General features: G+C 48.6%; 1 protein-coding gene across 1 annotated transcript in view; it reads left to right on the top strand.

Moving 5' to 3' along the window:
* Nucleotides 1-358: 358 nt before the first annotated feature.
* LOC146813354 (transient receptor potential cation channel subfamily V member 6-like) overlaps nt 359-13,917 on the top strand; it is a 255,753-nt gene continuing 242,194 nt past the window's right edge. Inside the window, exon 1 of the mRNA XM_085620168.1 lies at nt 359-933. Within this exon, the coding sequence (XP_085476294.1) occupies nt 806-933 (128 nt within the window). The 5' untranslated portion in view covers nt 359-805. The remainder of the gene's footprint in view (nt 934-13,917) is intronic.

The raw sequence follows: 13,917 nt of genomic DNA, 5'->3' as shown, positions 1-13,917 counted from the left end.
AGGCGATCTTAATTAATAACGTTATCAGTGCAGTTTGCCATTAAGATTTGAATCGCGGGGTCTCTGTGGATGATTAAACGAGCAGAACCCTCCTGAATGGCCCCTCAGACACCCCGTCCCCAACCCTCGCCCATCACAGAGGGTGGTTGAGATTGGGAGAAGGCGAGAGAGGATTTGTGCGTGAGGGAGACAGCCCATAGGATGGTGTCACTGTGCACACCTCTCCCCCTTGAGCACACAGACTTTAATTGATCGCCGCTTGGGCTCTGTTTGTGTCCAAACAGGGCGACGCGCTATCGCTTTAAGACAAAGACAATTTCAGGAGGGGTGTGTCCGTTCCGGCAGGAATTCGTGCCTGTCCTAAAAGTTGGCGCAGGTGCCAAGTGCAGTTAACTCACATGGCACCCTCCCTGCCTCCCTCCCGCTGCCCTGCTCTTAAAAAGCATCCGTGCCCGCTCCCGAGAGGTGCCAGCATCCGGGGGGAGCCAGCCGCTGCTGGGGGGTCTGGACCGGTTTGGGGCGCACCGCTCTATCTGACACCCAGGCGGCCTTCTTATCTGACCCCTGGCTCACCTGGGCACCTGAGCAGAGGGTGTGTGCTGAAGGCTGAGGCAGGGCTGGCCTCGGCTCTCATCTGCCAGACGAGAGGAGCTCAGAGCAGAGGTGGCATCCAGCCGGGGTCCCTGCTCTACACACACCTGAGAGGGTGCGCCGCTGGAGGGGCTCTGCGGTCATGACCTCACCCCACCAGGACAGCTGATGCTCGCTGACCCCTTCTTCCCGGGACACAACCCCCTGCTCGGAGATGGGGATATATTCGGCGAGGAGCCGCGGATTCTTCTTCAACCTTCGGAGCGCTATGCGCTCCCTGCTTGTGACCGATGACCCCTGGGACCCGGATGTGGACGAGATTCACCTGCTGCAGCAGAAAAGGTACAGTGACCCCTACCGGCCCTGATCACCCTTGGACCTTGTCTGTGTCCTTCTTCTTAGTCCAGATCCCATTTCTGGAACATTAGGAGGCCGATCATAGTCTGCCACCTACTTTACGCAATGTATACCCCCTCCTCCTTCCACAATTAAGAGCACGCCCTCCTCTTTGCTTTTAGGGACCACCATGAGATGTGGGTTTTGAAATGTGTGGAGATGTCGGTGATGATAAACTATCTGCCTTTCTAGCGCCAAGAAAGCTCGAGAGATGCACAATCGCCTAATAATAGTAGCATATAATATTGCATCGCAATCGGATCTATATAGCGCTTGCTGCCCTTGAGCAGAGTTCAAGTTTCTTTCTATCACGTATGCTGGTGGGCTCTGTGAATGAGGGGGTGTTCTTCAAAGTTGAAAACAATGACCTTGTCTTTCTAGCAGGAAACTGCAAAACTATGAGCGTGCAGTGCATAGCAGAGGGCGCTATGGCAAGCGTGACTGGGGGCGGGTCTGTCGTCGGCACTGCTGCAGTGGGCGACAGATGGGAGGGTTGGGGGTCCACGTCACGTAGCATAAAATGTCCTGGTGCTGCTCACGTGTATTGGGTGACGGCCCTCAGCATTTTGAACAGGTGGAGCACAGTGCCTGGTGAGCGTGCATTCCAAACTTTAAGAGGTTGACACCCTTGTGCCTTCCAAGAGCAGAGTTACTCAGTCAATGAATGAATTATGGTTATTTATATAGCGCGACAAATCATCCGTGAGGGTCTCAAGGCGCTGAGATTGTTGTTCGCTTGGTGGTATACTGCTCAGTGGAACGGCCAGGTCTGGTCCTTTCCTGAACTCCTGGGGTGATGAGGCGGTCCTAAGGTGCAGGGAGAAGTCATTCCACGCCTTGGTCGCCAGGTGAGAGGATGGGCGTCCTCGCTGTTGCATCGGTGGATCCGCGGAGTGTCCGCGAGGGAGGCGGCGTAAAGGGGTCGGTTGGTGGAAAGTGGTGCTCCTGTTGGTGTATGCTGGCCCTGTGTTGTGAACGGCTTTGTGTGTGTGGGTCGGTGTTATGAACCGCCACTTGTATAGGATTGGCTGCAGTGCCGTGCGGTGAGGGGGTGTGATGTGTGCCCATCTGTGCAGGTCGAGGATGAGTCTTGCTGCGGAATTCTGTATTGTCTGGAGTCTCTCAGTGAGCGTGCGGTGCTACCTAAGTAGAGGGTGTTCCCGTAGTAGTTACTCGGGCTGTGGCTGGGCTGCTTCAAATCACAAAGGCCGGCTAGGTTACGTCAACTTCTCAATATGTGGGAAACCAAAGAGTCAACACACATCACAGGTCTGAGAGTGACAGCAGCCGGGCTGACGACAAATCTCACCTGCCCGAGAATGATGTCAGGACTCTAGTATTCACTCACTCATCCACCTGTACATTCCTCTCAGTAAGTTAAGCTTCCGCTGCAGGAATCGCTCTATAACTGGCATGTCACTCATGCCTTAACTACGCACGTCCTGTGAGCGAGGGCAGCTCCAGCCAGTCTGCCGCGCTCGAGCTGTCCTGCCGCGGATAGAAGGCTGGACTTGCCTCCTTGCGCCAGAGACTGAACATTACTTTGCTTCCGCCCTGCTGTACAATCCTGTGATGAGGCAAATCCTGCCCTGTTCTTGCCAGCTTCGCACATGCCCTGTGATGGGGAAGGTTTGTGCTGCTGCTGCCCGACCTGTCCTGTGAAGGAGGGATGCTCGCACGGCTTCTGCCCAAGGTGCACCTGTTCTACGAAGGAAGGATGTTTCCACCTCTGTTGCCTCATCCTATGGAAAAAACAAACACAAGATATTTTGGCTGGACTTGTGCAACATGCTCTGTGAACCAGGGGCTGGTATTTGTTGTGAGATACCTGTAGTCGCGAGGACGGTGCCCACCCCATAGGGGGCAATATTGAGGCACAGAAACATGTTGACAAAAAACATGGAAGCTGCATATTTTGCGCAATCCTCCTGTTGTTGGGTCTTGCAGCGCACAGGCACTATCTTTAAAGGTCGATTGTATCTTAAACAAATCTAAAATGGGCTTAGAGCCCCCGTTACTCACCATTGGCTGGAATCTGCTTCCCCTTCACTTCCTTTCTCTTCATTTGTAGGCAGCAGTTCAGCTGGTTTTATTTTGCTACTTTGGATTTTACTTATTTAGATTTCATGCCCCCCCCCTTGCCCACAAACACAATCATTCAACCACCCAAATACTCACCAACCCCAGGATTTTGGAACGGAGACAGCAGCTTCAAGCTGGCACATATAATATGAATCACTCCACACACTGCCACTTTACTCCACTCTGTGCCACTCCAGTCCATGACATTCAACTCCATTGTATGCCACGCCTGTCTACTCCATAATACTCTATGCCACACACATTTACTCCAGAACTCTGTCACCCTACGCCACTTTACTCTGACAATCTACTCCAATCCACACCACTCCAGTCTACGACATTCAACTCCACTCTAAGACACTCAACTCTACTCAACTCTACTCAACTCTACTCAACTCTACTCAACTCTACTCAACTCTACTCAACTCTAGTCAACTCTAGTCAACTCTAGTCAACTCTAGTCAACTCTAGTCAACTCTACTCCACTCTACTCCACTCTACTCCACTCTACTCCACTCTACTCCACTCTACTCCACTCTACTCCACTCTACTCCACTCTACTCCACTCTACTCCACTCTACTCCACTCTACTCCACTCTACTCCACTCTACTCCACTCTACTCCACTCTACTCCACTCTACTCCACTCCACTCCACTCCACTCTACTCCACTCTACTCCACTCTACTCCACTCTACTCCACTCTACTCCACTCTACTCCACTCTACTCCACTCTACTCCACTCTACTCCACTCTACTCTACTCTACTCTACTCTACTCTACTCTACTCTACTCTACTCTACTCTACTCCACTCTACTCCACTCTGAGACACTCTTACACTCTACTCCACTCTACTCCACTCTGAGACACTCTACTCCACTCTACTCCACTCTACTCCACTCTACTCCACTCTACTCCACTCTACTCCACTCTACTCCACTCTACTCCACTCCACTCTACTCCACTCCACTCCACTCCACTCCACTCCACTCCACTCCACTCCACTCCACTCCACTCCACTCTACTCCACTCTACTCCACTCTACTCCACTCTACTCCACTCTACTCCACTCTACTCCACTCTACTCCACTCTACTCCACTCTACTCCACTCTACTCCACTCTACTCCACTCTACTCCACTCTACTCCACTCTACTCCACTCCACTCCACTCCACTCCACTCCACTCCACTCCACTCCACTCTACTCCACTCCACTCCACTCTACTCTACTCTACTCCACTCTACTCCACTCTACTCCACTCTACTCCACTCTACTCCACTCTACTCCACTCTACTCCACTCCACTCCACTCCACTCCACTCCACTCCACTCCACTCCACTCTACTCCACTCCACTCCACTCCACTCCACTCCACTCCACTCTACTCCACTCCACTCCACTCTACTCTACTCCACTCCACTCCACTCCACTCCACTCTACTCTACTCCACTCTACTCCACTCTGAGACACTCTTACACTCTACTCCACTCTGAGACACTCTTACACTCTACTCCACTCCACTCCAATCCACCCACTCTATACCACTCCACTCTGAGACACTCTACTCTATGACACTTTACTCCACCCAGGCACTCTACAAAACTCTATACCTTCCCACTACACTCTATTTCACTACATGCTACACCACTCTGCTCCAAGCTACTCCATGCCACACCACTCTGTCGCAGTACTCCTCTCTATGCCACTCTTCTCCGTGGCACTTTACTCCACTTTGCACTCAACACCCTATGCCATGCCACTCCACTCAATTCCATTCTGCACACACCACTCTATGCTACTGCTCTCTACTCCACGACACTCTACTCCACTCAACTCTACACTTAACTCTACTATATGCCTCTCTGCTCCACTCTATGCCACTCTATGCCACTCTGCTCCACTCTATGTCACTCTGCTCCACTCTATGCCACTCTGCTGCACTCTACACAACTCTACTTCACTCTATGCCACGCATATCTACTTTTGCCTGCCATGCAGAGCTTGGTATGCCCCGTATTGAGGATTTGGCAAAAATCCAACCTCTTCTGTTGTGGCGCCGTATTTGGACGTCAACAAAAAATTCATTTACAAAAGAGATAGTGGCAGACTGTATGTCTTTGGAACATGCGGGGAAAATTGAGTGGTTGTTATATGTGAAAAATCTCCTTGCAGTTTTGGGGTTGGATAAATACTATTCTAACCCCGAATTAATCATTGAGATCCCAAAGAAAGATTTAAAAATAAGGGCTCTGAGCCACATGGAAGAACTACGGCTGAGTAAGGAGATAAATAAACCTTCAGTCCAACATTCCTTGGATAGCATTCTGCGCAAGTGTCAGGACTTGAATGAGTAACATTCTGCACCGCCCGTGTCAGGACTTGGAAGAGTAACATTCTGCACCGCCCCTGTCAGGACTTGGAGGGATAACATTCTGCACCGCCCCGGGTCAGGACTTGGAAGAGTAACATTCTGCACCGCCCCGGGTCAGGACTTGGAAGAGTAACATTCTGCACCGCCCCGTGTCAGGACTTGGGAGGATAACATTCTGTACCGCCCATGTCAGGACTTGGAAGAGTAACATTCTGCACCACCCGTGTCAGGACTTGGAAGGATAACATTCTGCACCGCCCCGTGTCAGGACTTGGAAGGATAACATTCTGCACTGCCCCGTGTCAGGACTGGAAGGATAACATTCTGCACCACCCGTGTCAGGACTTGGAAGAGTAACATTCTGCACCGCCCCTGTCAGGACATGGAAGGATAACATTCTGCACCGCCCCATGTCAGGACTTGGAAGTATAACATTCTGCACTGCCCGTGTCAGGACTTGGAAGGATAACATTCTGCACAAGTGTCAGGACTTGAAAGAGTAACATTCTGCACTGCCCGTGTCAGGACTTGGAAGGATAACATTCTGCGCAAGTGTCAGGACTTGGAAGGATAACATTCTGCACCGCCCGTGTCAGGACTTGGAAGAGTAACATTCTGCACCGCCCCTGTCAGGACTTGGAAGGATAACATTCTGCACCGCCCCGTGTCAGGACTTGGAAGTATAACATTCTGCACTGCCCGTGTCAGGACTTGGAAGGATAACATTCAGCACAACTGTCAGGACTTGAAAGAGTAACATTCTGCACCGCCCGTGTCAGGACTTGGAAGGGTAACATTCTGCGCAAGTGTCAGGACTTGGAAGAGTAACATTCTGCACCGCCCCTGTCAGGACTTGGAAGAGTAACATTCTGCACCGCCCCTGTCAGGACTTGGAAGGATAACATTCTGCACCGCCCGTGTCAGGACTTGGAAGAGTAACATTCTGCACCACCCCGTGTCAGGACTTGGAAGGATAACATTCTGCAACGCCCCATGTCAGGACTTGGAAGAGTAACATTCTGCACCGCCCGTGTCAGGACTTGGAAGAGTAACATTCTGCACCGCCCGTGTCAGGATGTGGAAGGATAACATTCTGTGCAAACCATGTGAGGACTTGGAAGGATAACAACATTTTGCACCACCAGCATGGGCGTAGCTTCCTCGGGGTGTTTGGGTGTTACACCCTCCCTTAATAAATGTATTCTGTAGTAATTAGTTGGGTAGAGGTGCTTTAAGTCTGGTATGGTGAGGTGTTTTTACATACACATGCAAACAAAAACACCAACTCACAGGCCAACAAACGCACACATAGACAAACACACACTCACTCTGGCTCTCTAATAAAATATTGAGTTATATGTTACCTTCAGAATCAGCACTTCTCTTCCTTCCTACTACTCCTTAAGGCCCCCTCCTGCCCTCGGGGCGTAGCTTGGTCAGTGAGAGTAGGGGGGGCGAGCGTCAGATTTTTCAACAATCACGTTGGCATATCATGCTCAAACAGTGGCGGCTCCTCTACTAAGGCGGAGGAGCGCGCCCCACTGCTCTTGGCGCAGTGTAAAATAAAAATAAGATGCTAATACCAGAAGATATTTCTGTTATTATCATTTTATTTCTAGTGTCAGCAAGGTTGGACGGGTTCTGGAGAGTAATTCAATTTATGTCCACTGGAGTCCTCCTGCCCTAAGTTTGTGGCCTTGCTGTTCTTTGTTATAGACTCTTGTAAATTTTGTGACGTCCGGGAGGAGGAGTGTTGCTGCACTCCAAAGTGTGCATGACTGCTTGGCCGGCCAATCAGTTCTGCACACTTTGCATGTTCCCCATCAGGCTGCATTCTTCTGCCTGGTGGGGAACATTCCCAGCCTCCCATTCCCCATCCTGAGCCACGGCGTTCAGACCAATCACAACGCTGCATTGCAGCTTTGTGATTAGCTTAGGGGAGTGAGTCTGTGTGCTTCCTGGTTCCAGAGGCATGAATGAGGAGAGAAATGTGGGGAGGAGGTAAGTGCATTTTGTACCCTCCCCCGCAACACCCCTCTGCCCCCCTACTCTCGTTCCATGCCAGCCGCTACTGTGGTTAAATACATTACTGGACAAGCAAGGCAAATGAGGGGGGCTTAAAGGACTGTGAAAAAGGAGAGGAGCACCGATTGGTAATGGTACTAAGTTAGAGAAAACATGACATTTTCATAAATAACCTACATGTTTGAAGACTTTCAATACAGAGCGAGGAAGTGTGTGTGCACCTTTTCCTCTGTGTATGTGTGTGTTTGTGTGTAAAAAAACCAGGTGAATTCTGACTGACACCTCACAATACCCAGCTGAAAGCAGATATACCCAACTATTACCAGAAAATACATTTATTATGGTGGTGTAACACTCAAACACAACCCCACCCCCCTTAAAGCTACGCTCCTGTGTATAATCTACTTCAACCAGCATGATTTTGGGGGAATCTGAAGCCTACCTCCCCCAATCTTACTGCCAAGCTACACTCCTGGCCACCAGTGCCAGGACTTGAAAAGATAACATTCTGCGCTGCCTTTGTCAGAACTTGGGTGGTTGCCATTTTGCACTGCCTGCAGGCCCGGATCCAGGAATTTATATATGGACGAGTCAAGGGAATACTCGTATGGGCAAATGTGTGCCCAATTTCTGACCATTCTGGAGGTAGCCTCGACGCACTAGATTTACACTCTATTGGCTTCCAAACAGTCATACAGACCATGTAGAGAGGTATTTGAGCGTTGAAGCTGATCTCTATATTCTTTGGGCCCAGCCCTCATAATTGCCAGCAGGCCATACCTCAATAAAAGCACCTGGATACCAAGCAGATTGTAATAGTAGTTCAAGTTTGAAGAGGTCCCTGTACACCCCCCAACCCTTTGCATCTTTGCACTAGGAAGACTGGCTATTTACTCCTTGCAATGTGCCCAACACCTATTCCTTTGCTCACTGTGATCTTTGTAACTGTTTATTTTCATGTAGTTTTTTTGCTTTCATTGATTAAAAAAGTAACGAAAAACAGCAACACATTTGGAAGAAAAGAAAGTGGTATTCTTAAAACTTGAGAGCAGTTTTCATGCCTGGCAATTGCAAAACTGAAAAGTGCAGTCAAAGATGTCAACTTCTACCCTGTGTCGCACAGAGTCCAGGGTCCCAACGGCCCGCTTCGTGTGCCTTGGGACACTATGGTATTCCAGAAGATGGCCGCTTGTGCAGCCCCTTCTGTAACACTGATAGCACTGGCGTACATGTAGAGCCAGTGCCTTCCCTCATTTTAACAGGAGCATGATCCCATGCAAGTGAGAGAATGATTTTGCCCCTGCACCCTCCCCCCTCCACCCCATTATCCTGTATGTGGGCACAGGGTCAAAAAAGACCCTCAGGATGCGTACGGACAATATGCCACAAAAAGGTTGTGCACAGTCTATGTGCCTCCTTAAGCCAGCCTTCTGGAGGCTGCTAAGGGGCTACCATGGACCCCCCAGACATTGCCCTGATGACAGGTGCAGTCACTAACTGCACCTGCCTGCAAGGGGATCTCTCTTCCCTCTTTAAATTTCAGGCAGCATGCCACCTGCAATGTGAAGCAGAGGATATCTATACTTGAAACAGCTGGTCCTTATTTCACTGAAACCGCTGCTTGCAGGGCAGGCACAGGTTCACGACTGTCCTGAGGGCTGCACATTCATTGTAACAGGGTGCCCTGTCCCTGATTGGGCCTAACACACCTGCTTAAAGTTGCGAAGTGTGGCAAACGGGGGCAGTGCTCCCTATCTGTAATACAGACCCTGTTTATCTTTCAAAACTTGTTTTCAAACTCAGCCATACATAAGTGGGCTGTGAGCTCCATCTCATGGGCTTAAATGGTCAAATGGTGTTTCCACTCATTGTGCGATGGAAAGGTGTGAGGACAGGAGATGGTGTTGAAAAGGTGCCCACAGGCTGCCGTTGCAGCCCCTATAACAACTTCTACAAATGCATACTTTCATGAAGTACTGGAAAAGTTTCAGCATAAACATGCACCAATTTACAGTTGATGGTGACATCCGCACCAGTGTAGCTCCTTGAAGTGAGATGTGTCTTCAGGGTGTGGAAGCACAAGGTGGTGGCAGCACTGACTTGGGCAGTCGGTGACGATCCTGAGGTTCTTGGCATGGGCGATAGGGAGGAAGCAGGTCCTAGCTCTGATGGCCACCAATGTGGTCTCACTGGGAAGAGCTCTCTCCAAAGATCACAACTTCATTGAGTGTTTAATTCCAGGCAGTTGGACTTCATTCCTCATTCATTTGTCGTTGTAAGATGTATATTCCAGGCAGATTCAGTTAAGGGGAGAAAGGCACTGAGAGCTTGTAGGGCTTGCAACATCTACATGGCCCCCCTCGCACAAGTGGCCCGCCTTCACGACCTCAACATCATCTCCTACGCCGACGACACCCAGCTCATCCTCTCCCTCACCAAGGACCCACACACCGCCAAAACCAACCTCCACGAGGGAATGAAGGCCGTCGCCGACTTGTTGAGGAGCAGCCGTCTGAAGCTGAACTCGGACAAGATGGAAGTCCTCATCCTCAGACCCACCCCCTCAGCCTGGGACAACTCCTGGTGGCTGAAAACACTGGGAACAGCACCAACACCCACCGACCATGCACGCAATCTAGGATTCATCCTCCACTCCTCCCTCTCCATGTCTAAGCAGGTCAACGCCGTCTCCTTCTCCTGCTACAACACCCTCCGCATGCTCCGCAGGATCTACAAGTGGATCCCGACCGAAACAAGAAGAACGGTGACACAGGCCCTCGTCAGCAGCAGACTGGACTACGGCAACGCACTCTACCCAGGAATGCCAGCCAAACACCTACGACGACTACAACTTATCCAAAACGCCTCCGCTCGACTGATCGTCAAAGTCCCCCACCGCAGCCACATCACCCCCCACCTGAGAGACCTACACTGGCTCCCCGTCGACTAGAGGATCACCTTCAAGCTCCTCACCTACGCACACAAAGCACTCCAAAACACCAGACCAGCCTACCTGAACAGCAGACTCAGCTTCTACACCCCCACCCGCCAGCTCTGCTCCGCCAGCCTCACCCTCGCCGCTGTCCCCTGCTTCCAACCAACGACCACCGGCTGCAGATCCTTATCCTACCTCGCCGCCAGGACCTGGAACACCCTCCCCACCCACCTATGGCAGACCCAAGACCTACTGGCCTTCAGAAGACTACTCAAGACCTGGCTCTTCGAGCAGTAGCAGCATCCCCCCCATCCCCTCAGCGCCTTGGGACCCTCACAGGTAAGTAGCGCGCTTTACAAGTACTCTGATTGATTGATTGCAGTTTTCGATGCCCTGCTTGTGAATAGTGGAAGTTTGTGCTTGTGTGTTTCTAGTATATGGAATGTAAATATGTACATGTGCAGTCTGAGTGAGCATTGTGTGTTTGTGCCTGTGGGACTTTTGCACATGTGTGTGGCATGACCATTCTGGCGTTGGTGTTTCTGTGTGCAGAGTTTGTGTGAGCCTGGTGTGAGTGTTCTTATGTGTTGTGTGTATGGGTATAAACATTGTGTTTATACATGAGGTGTGTGTGTGTGTTTTGTGTTCATTAGGCACGGGATGGGTGTGCACAATGATATTGATAAAGTGACACAACAACGTACTTGAGGCACGGAGACCGCATGTGTTTGCGGAATGTGTATGTGATGTAGCTTTGGGTCCTGACGTCTGAAGGACCGCACACTCTGCAGCCTCTGTACACACATCATCGGCCGGTGACCTTTCACTATAACAGCAAACCTTATCAAGCCTAGTGCTATGCATTACCTCACTATAACAGCAAACCTTATCAAGCCTAGTGCTATGCATTACCTCTCACTATAACATCCAACCTTATCAAACCTAGTGCTATGCATTACCTCTCACTATAACGGCCAACCTTATGAAACCTAGTGCTATGCATTACCTCTCACTATAACAGCCAACCTTATGAAACCTAGTGCTATGCATTACCTCTCACTATAACAGCCAACCTTATCAAGCCTAGTGCTGTGCATTACCTCAATATATCAGCAAACCTTATCAAGCCTAGTGCTATGCAATACCTCTCACTATAACATCCAACGTTATCAAGCATAGTGCTATGCATTACCTCACTATAACAGCAAACCTTATCAAGCCTAGTGATATGCATTACCTCTCACTATAACAGCAAACCTTATCAAGCCTAGTGCTATGCATTACCTCACTATAACAGCAAACCTTATCAAACCTAGTGACTGTGGGGCAGGTGTACTAACACATTTTCTTCTCCAAATCCTGCACTTCAGTAACAGATGTGCAACACAAAAATGTGGTTTTCAAATGTACTAAATTCATTTAGCATTTTATAATATGTTAGGAAATTGTTATATGGGTTCAGGAAATCCTAATGAATTTCTGTTTGGAAGGGGCCTGTTTAAGGTGTCTCTTCGAATTAGCAATTATTTTTGATATGTAATAATGTTATGTGACTGAATAAAAAAAAAACAGCAGGTCAACATCCCTGTAATGGCAGTCAAATGTAATGTGTTTTAATTTGAAAGATACTCTTAATATTCATGAGGTAGGGTGAATTGCGACCCACTAGAATTTGGTCTTTTTTTAAGTGATCTATTAGTACATAGGTCAGTTTGCAAAGTACCATTTGATTCTCTCGAAGTCGATGCGCAAATGACAACCACTTTTAGCGAATCCAATGTGTGTTTTTCTGGCCCTGTTTGCTTGCTACATCTGGGCAATGGAAACAAAGCCAGCAGGTGGCCACCAGGTGACTCATTTTAAAATGAACGCCCAGGTCCTCTTGAAATTGGCCGGCACGCCCTGAGCTCTGCTTCACCTACCTCGCCTGCCGGTGAATCTGCAAACAATGTGTGAGGCAACGGAAATATTACTTTCCAATTTATAAAAAGACCACAACAGGAATCGATCGCTGGGAGATGGCTGCTTTGTATGGTCCTGGGCTGTAGGCGGTATCGGTTTGTCATTCGGGCATCAGGTGGGTGTATTGATCTGACTGCAGGCTTCGCTTGCTCTTTGGTTGCGCGGAGTCCATTCTGCACCAAGCACTGGAACAGCCCACTTGCCAATCTTATCACTTATTTATTTTGTGCCCATTGACGCAGAAAAGCCCATCTCCAAAGACTCATTGAGTGATGCCTTTAGCTATCCTAGAATAAAAATCTCATAAAGAAGCAACATCTGTACCTCAGAGAGGAGTGTACTGAAGAGAATTCAGAAAATTATGTTTGCATCCTAAGTGGCGAACTTAAAAGGCAAACTTTTTGAGTAAGATATAGTATAAGAACAAATCGATAAGTCATATACGAAGTCTTCTTCTTTTCTCCTTTATTTCAGGAAGATTTTAAGTGGAACATCACAGTCACAGCCAACACGTGTTTTGTCGTGTAGGGAAAGTAATCCCACGACTTCCTCAAGGCTATTTTCTTTTCTTGAGATTTTAATTGAGATTTAGACAATTGCGGTATATGCGCTACATTGGAATACAAGTTTGTGATACTCCGTTCCCTCGTCCAAGATTTGACCCCCAAGTGGTCCGGAATCTGAACCACATTCAAAAATATTTTAGAAGATAAGAAAATAGCCTTGAGGAAGTCGTGGGATTACTTTCCCTACACGACGAAACACGTGTTGGCTGTGACTGTGATGTTCCACTTAAAAACTTCCTGAAATAAAGGAGAAAAGAAGAAGACTTCGTATATGACTTATCGATTTGTTCTTGTACTGTATCTTACTCAAAAAGTTTGAATTTTAAATATTTACGTGTGCTGGGGATTTGAATAACAGTTATGTCAAGCCTCTGCTTACCATTGTAGAGTTTGTGGTTTCTCTACACCTTACAGCACCGTCATACAAGTGAATAACAGATACTGAATGTGTATTTTCCTTGAAGCGCCATTACACCTATGACCAATACCACATATCTGTTGTAAAAAACTTAAAAGGCATAAGCAGCAACATATTGCATATTACATCCTTTTGACAAATGACTAATTTCAGCGGCCTGCTCGTGAATGCCCGTCTGTGAGCGCAAATTGACTTTGTGCGCAAACAAAGCTGTGAACCCACCAACATATTATTTTCAAAGCAAAATAAAACAAATGTACACAGGCCATTAGGTAGCGTCACTGTGCAATTATAACGGGCTAAGGGATCCAAACATGAAGCACTTACTAAACAAAAAATGTCCCATCATGAAACATTAATAGAAATGCAACTGGAACACTAACCATCAATAAAATGCAGCGGCCTTGATGGACCGCCCGTCCAAGCAAAGGAAACTATGACCAGCTAATGTCTGAATGGAGCTGACCCATCTCTGAACCTATTGGACGTGTTTTGGAAAAGCGATGACATTAGGTCTTCTAGAGAGCTGTCTGCAGCTAGACCTAAATAGGTTTTAATTGCAATGTGTTTGT

Source organism: Triturus cristatus, chromosome 7 (genome assembly GCF_964204655.1).
Source record: "Triturus cristatus chromosome 7, aTriCri1.1, whole genome shotgun sequence".
In the NCBI taxonomy this organism is placed as follows: domain Eukaryota; kingdom Metazoa; phylum Chordata; class Amphibia; order Caudata; family Salamandridae; genus Triturus; species Triturus cristatus.
This window is presented reverse-complemented; position numbering and strand designations above follow the sequence as displayed.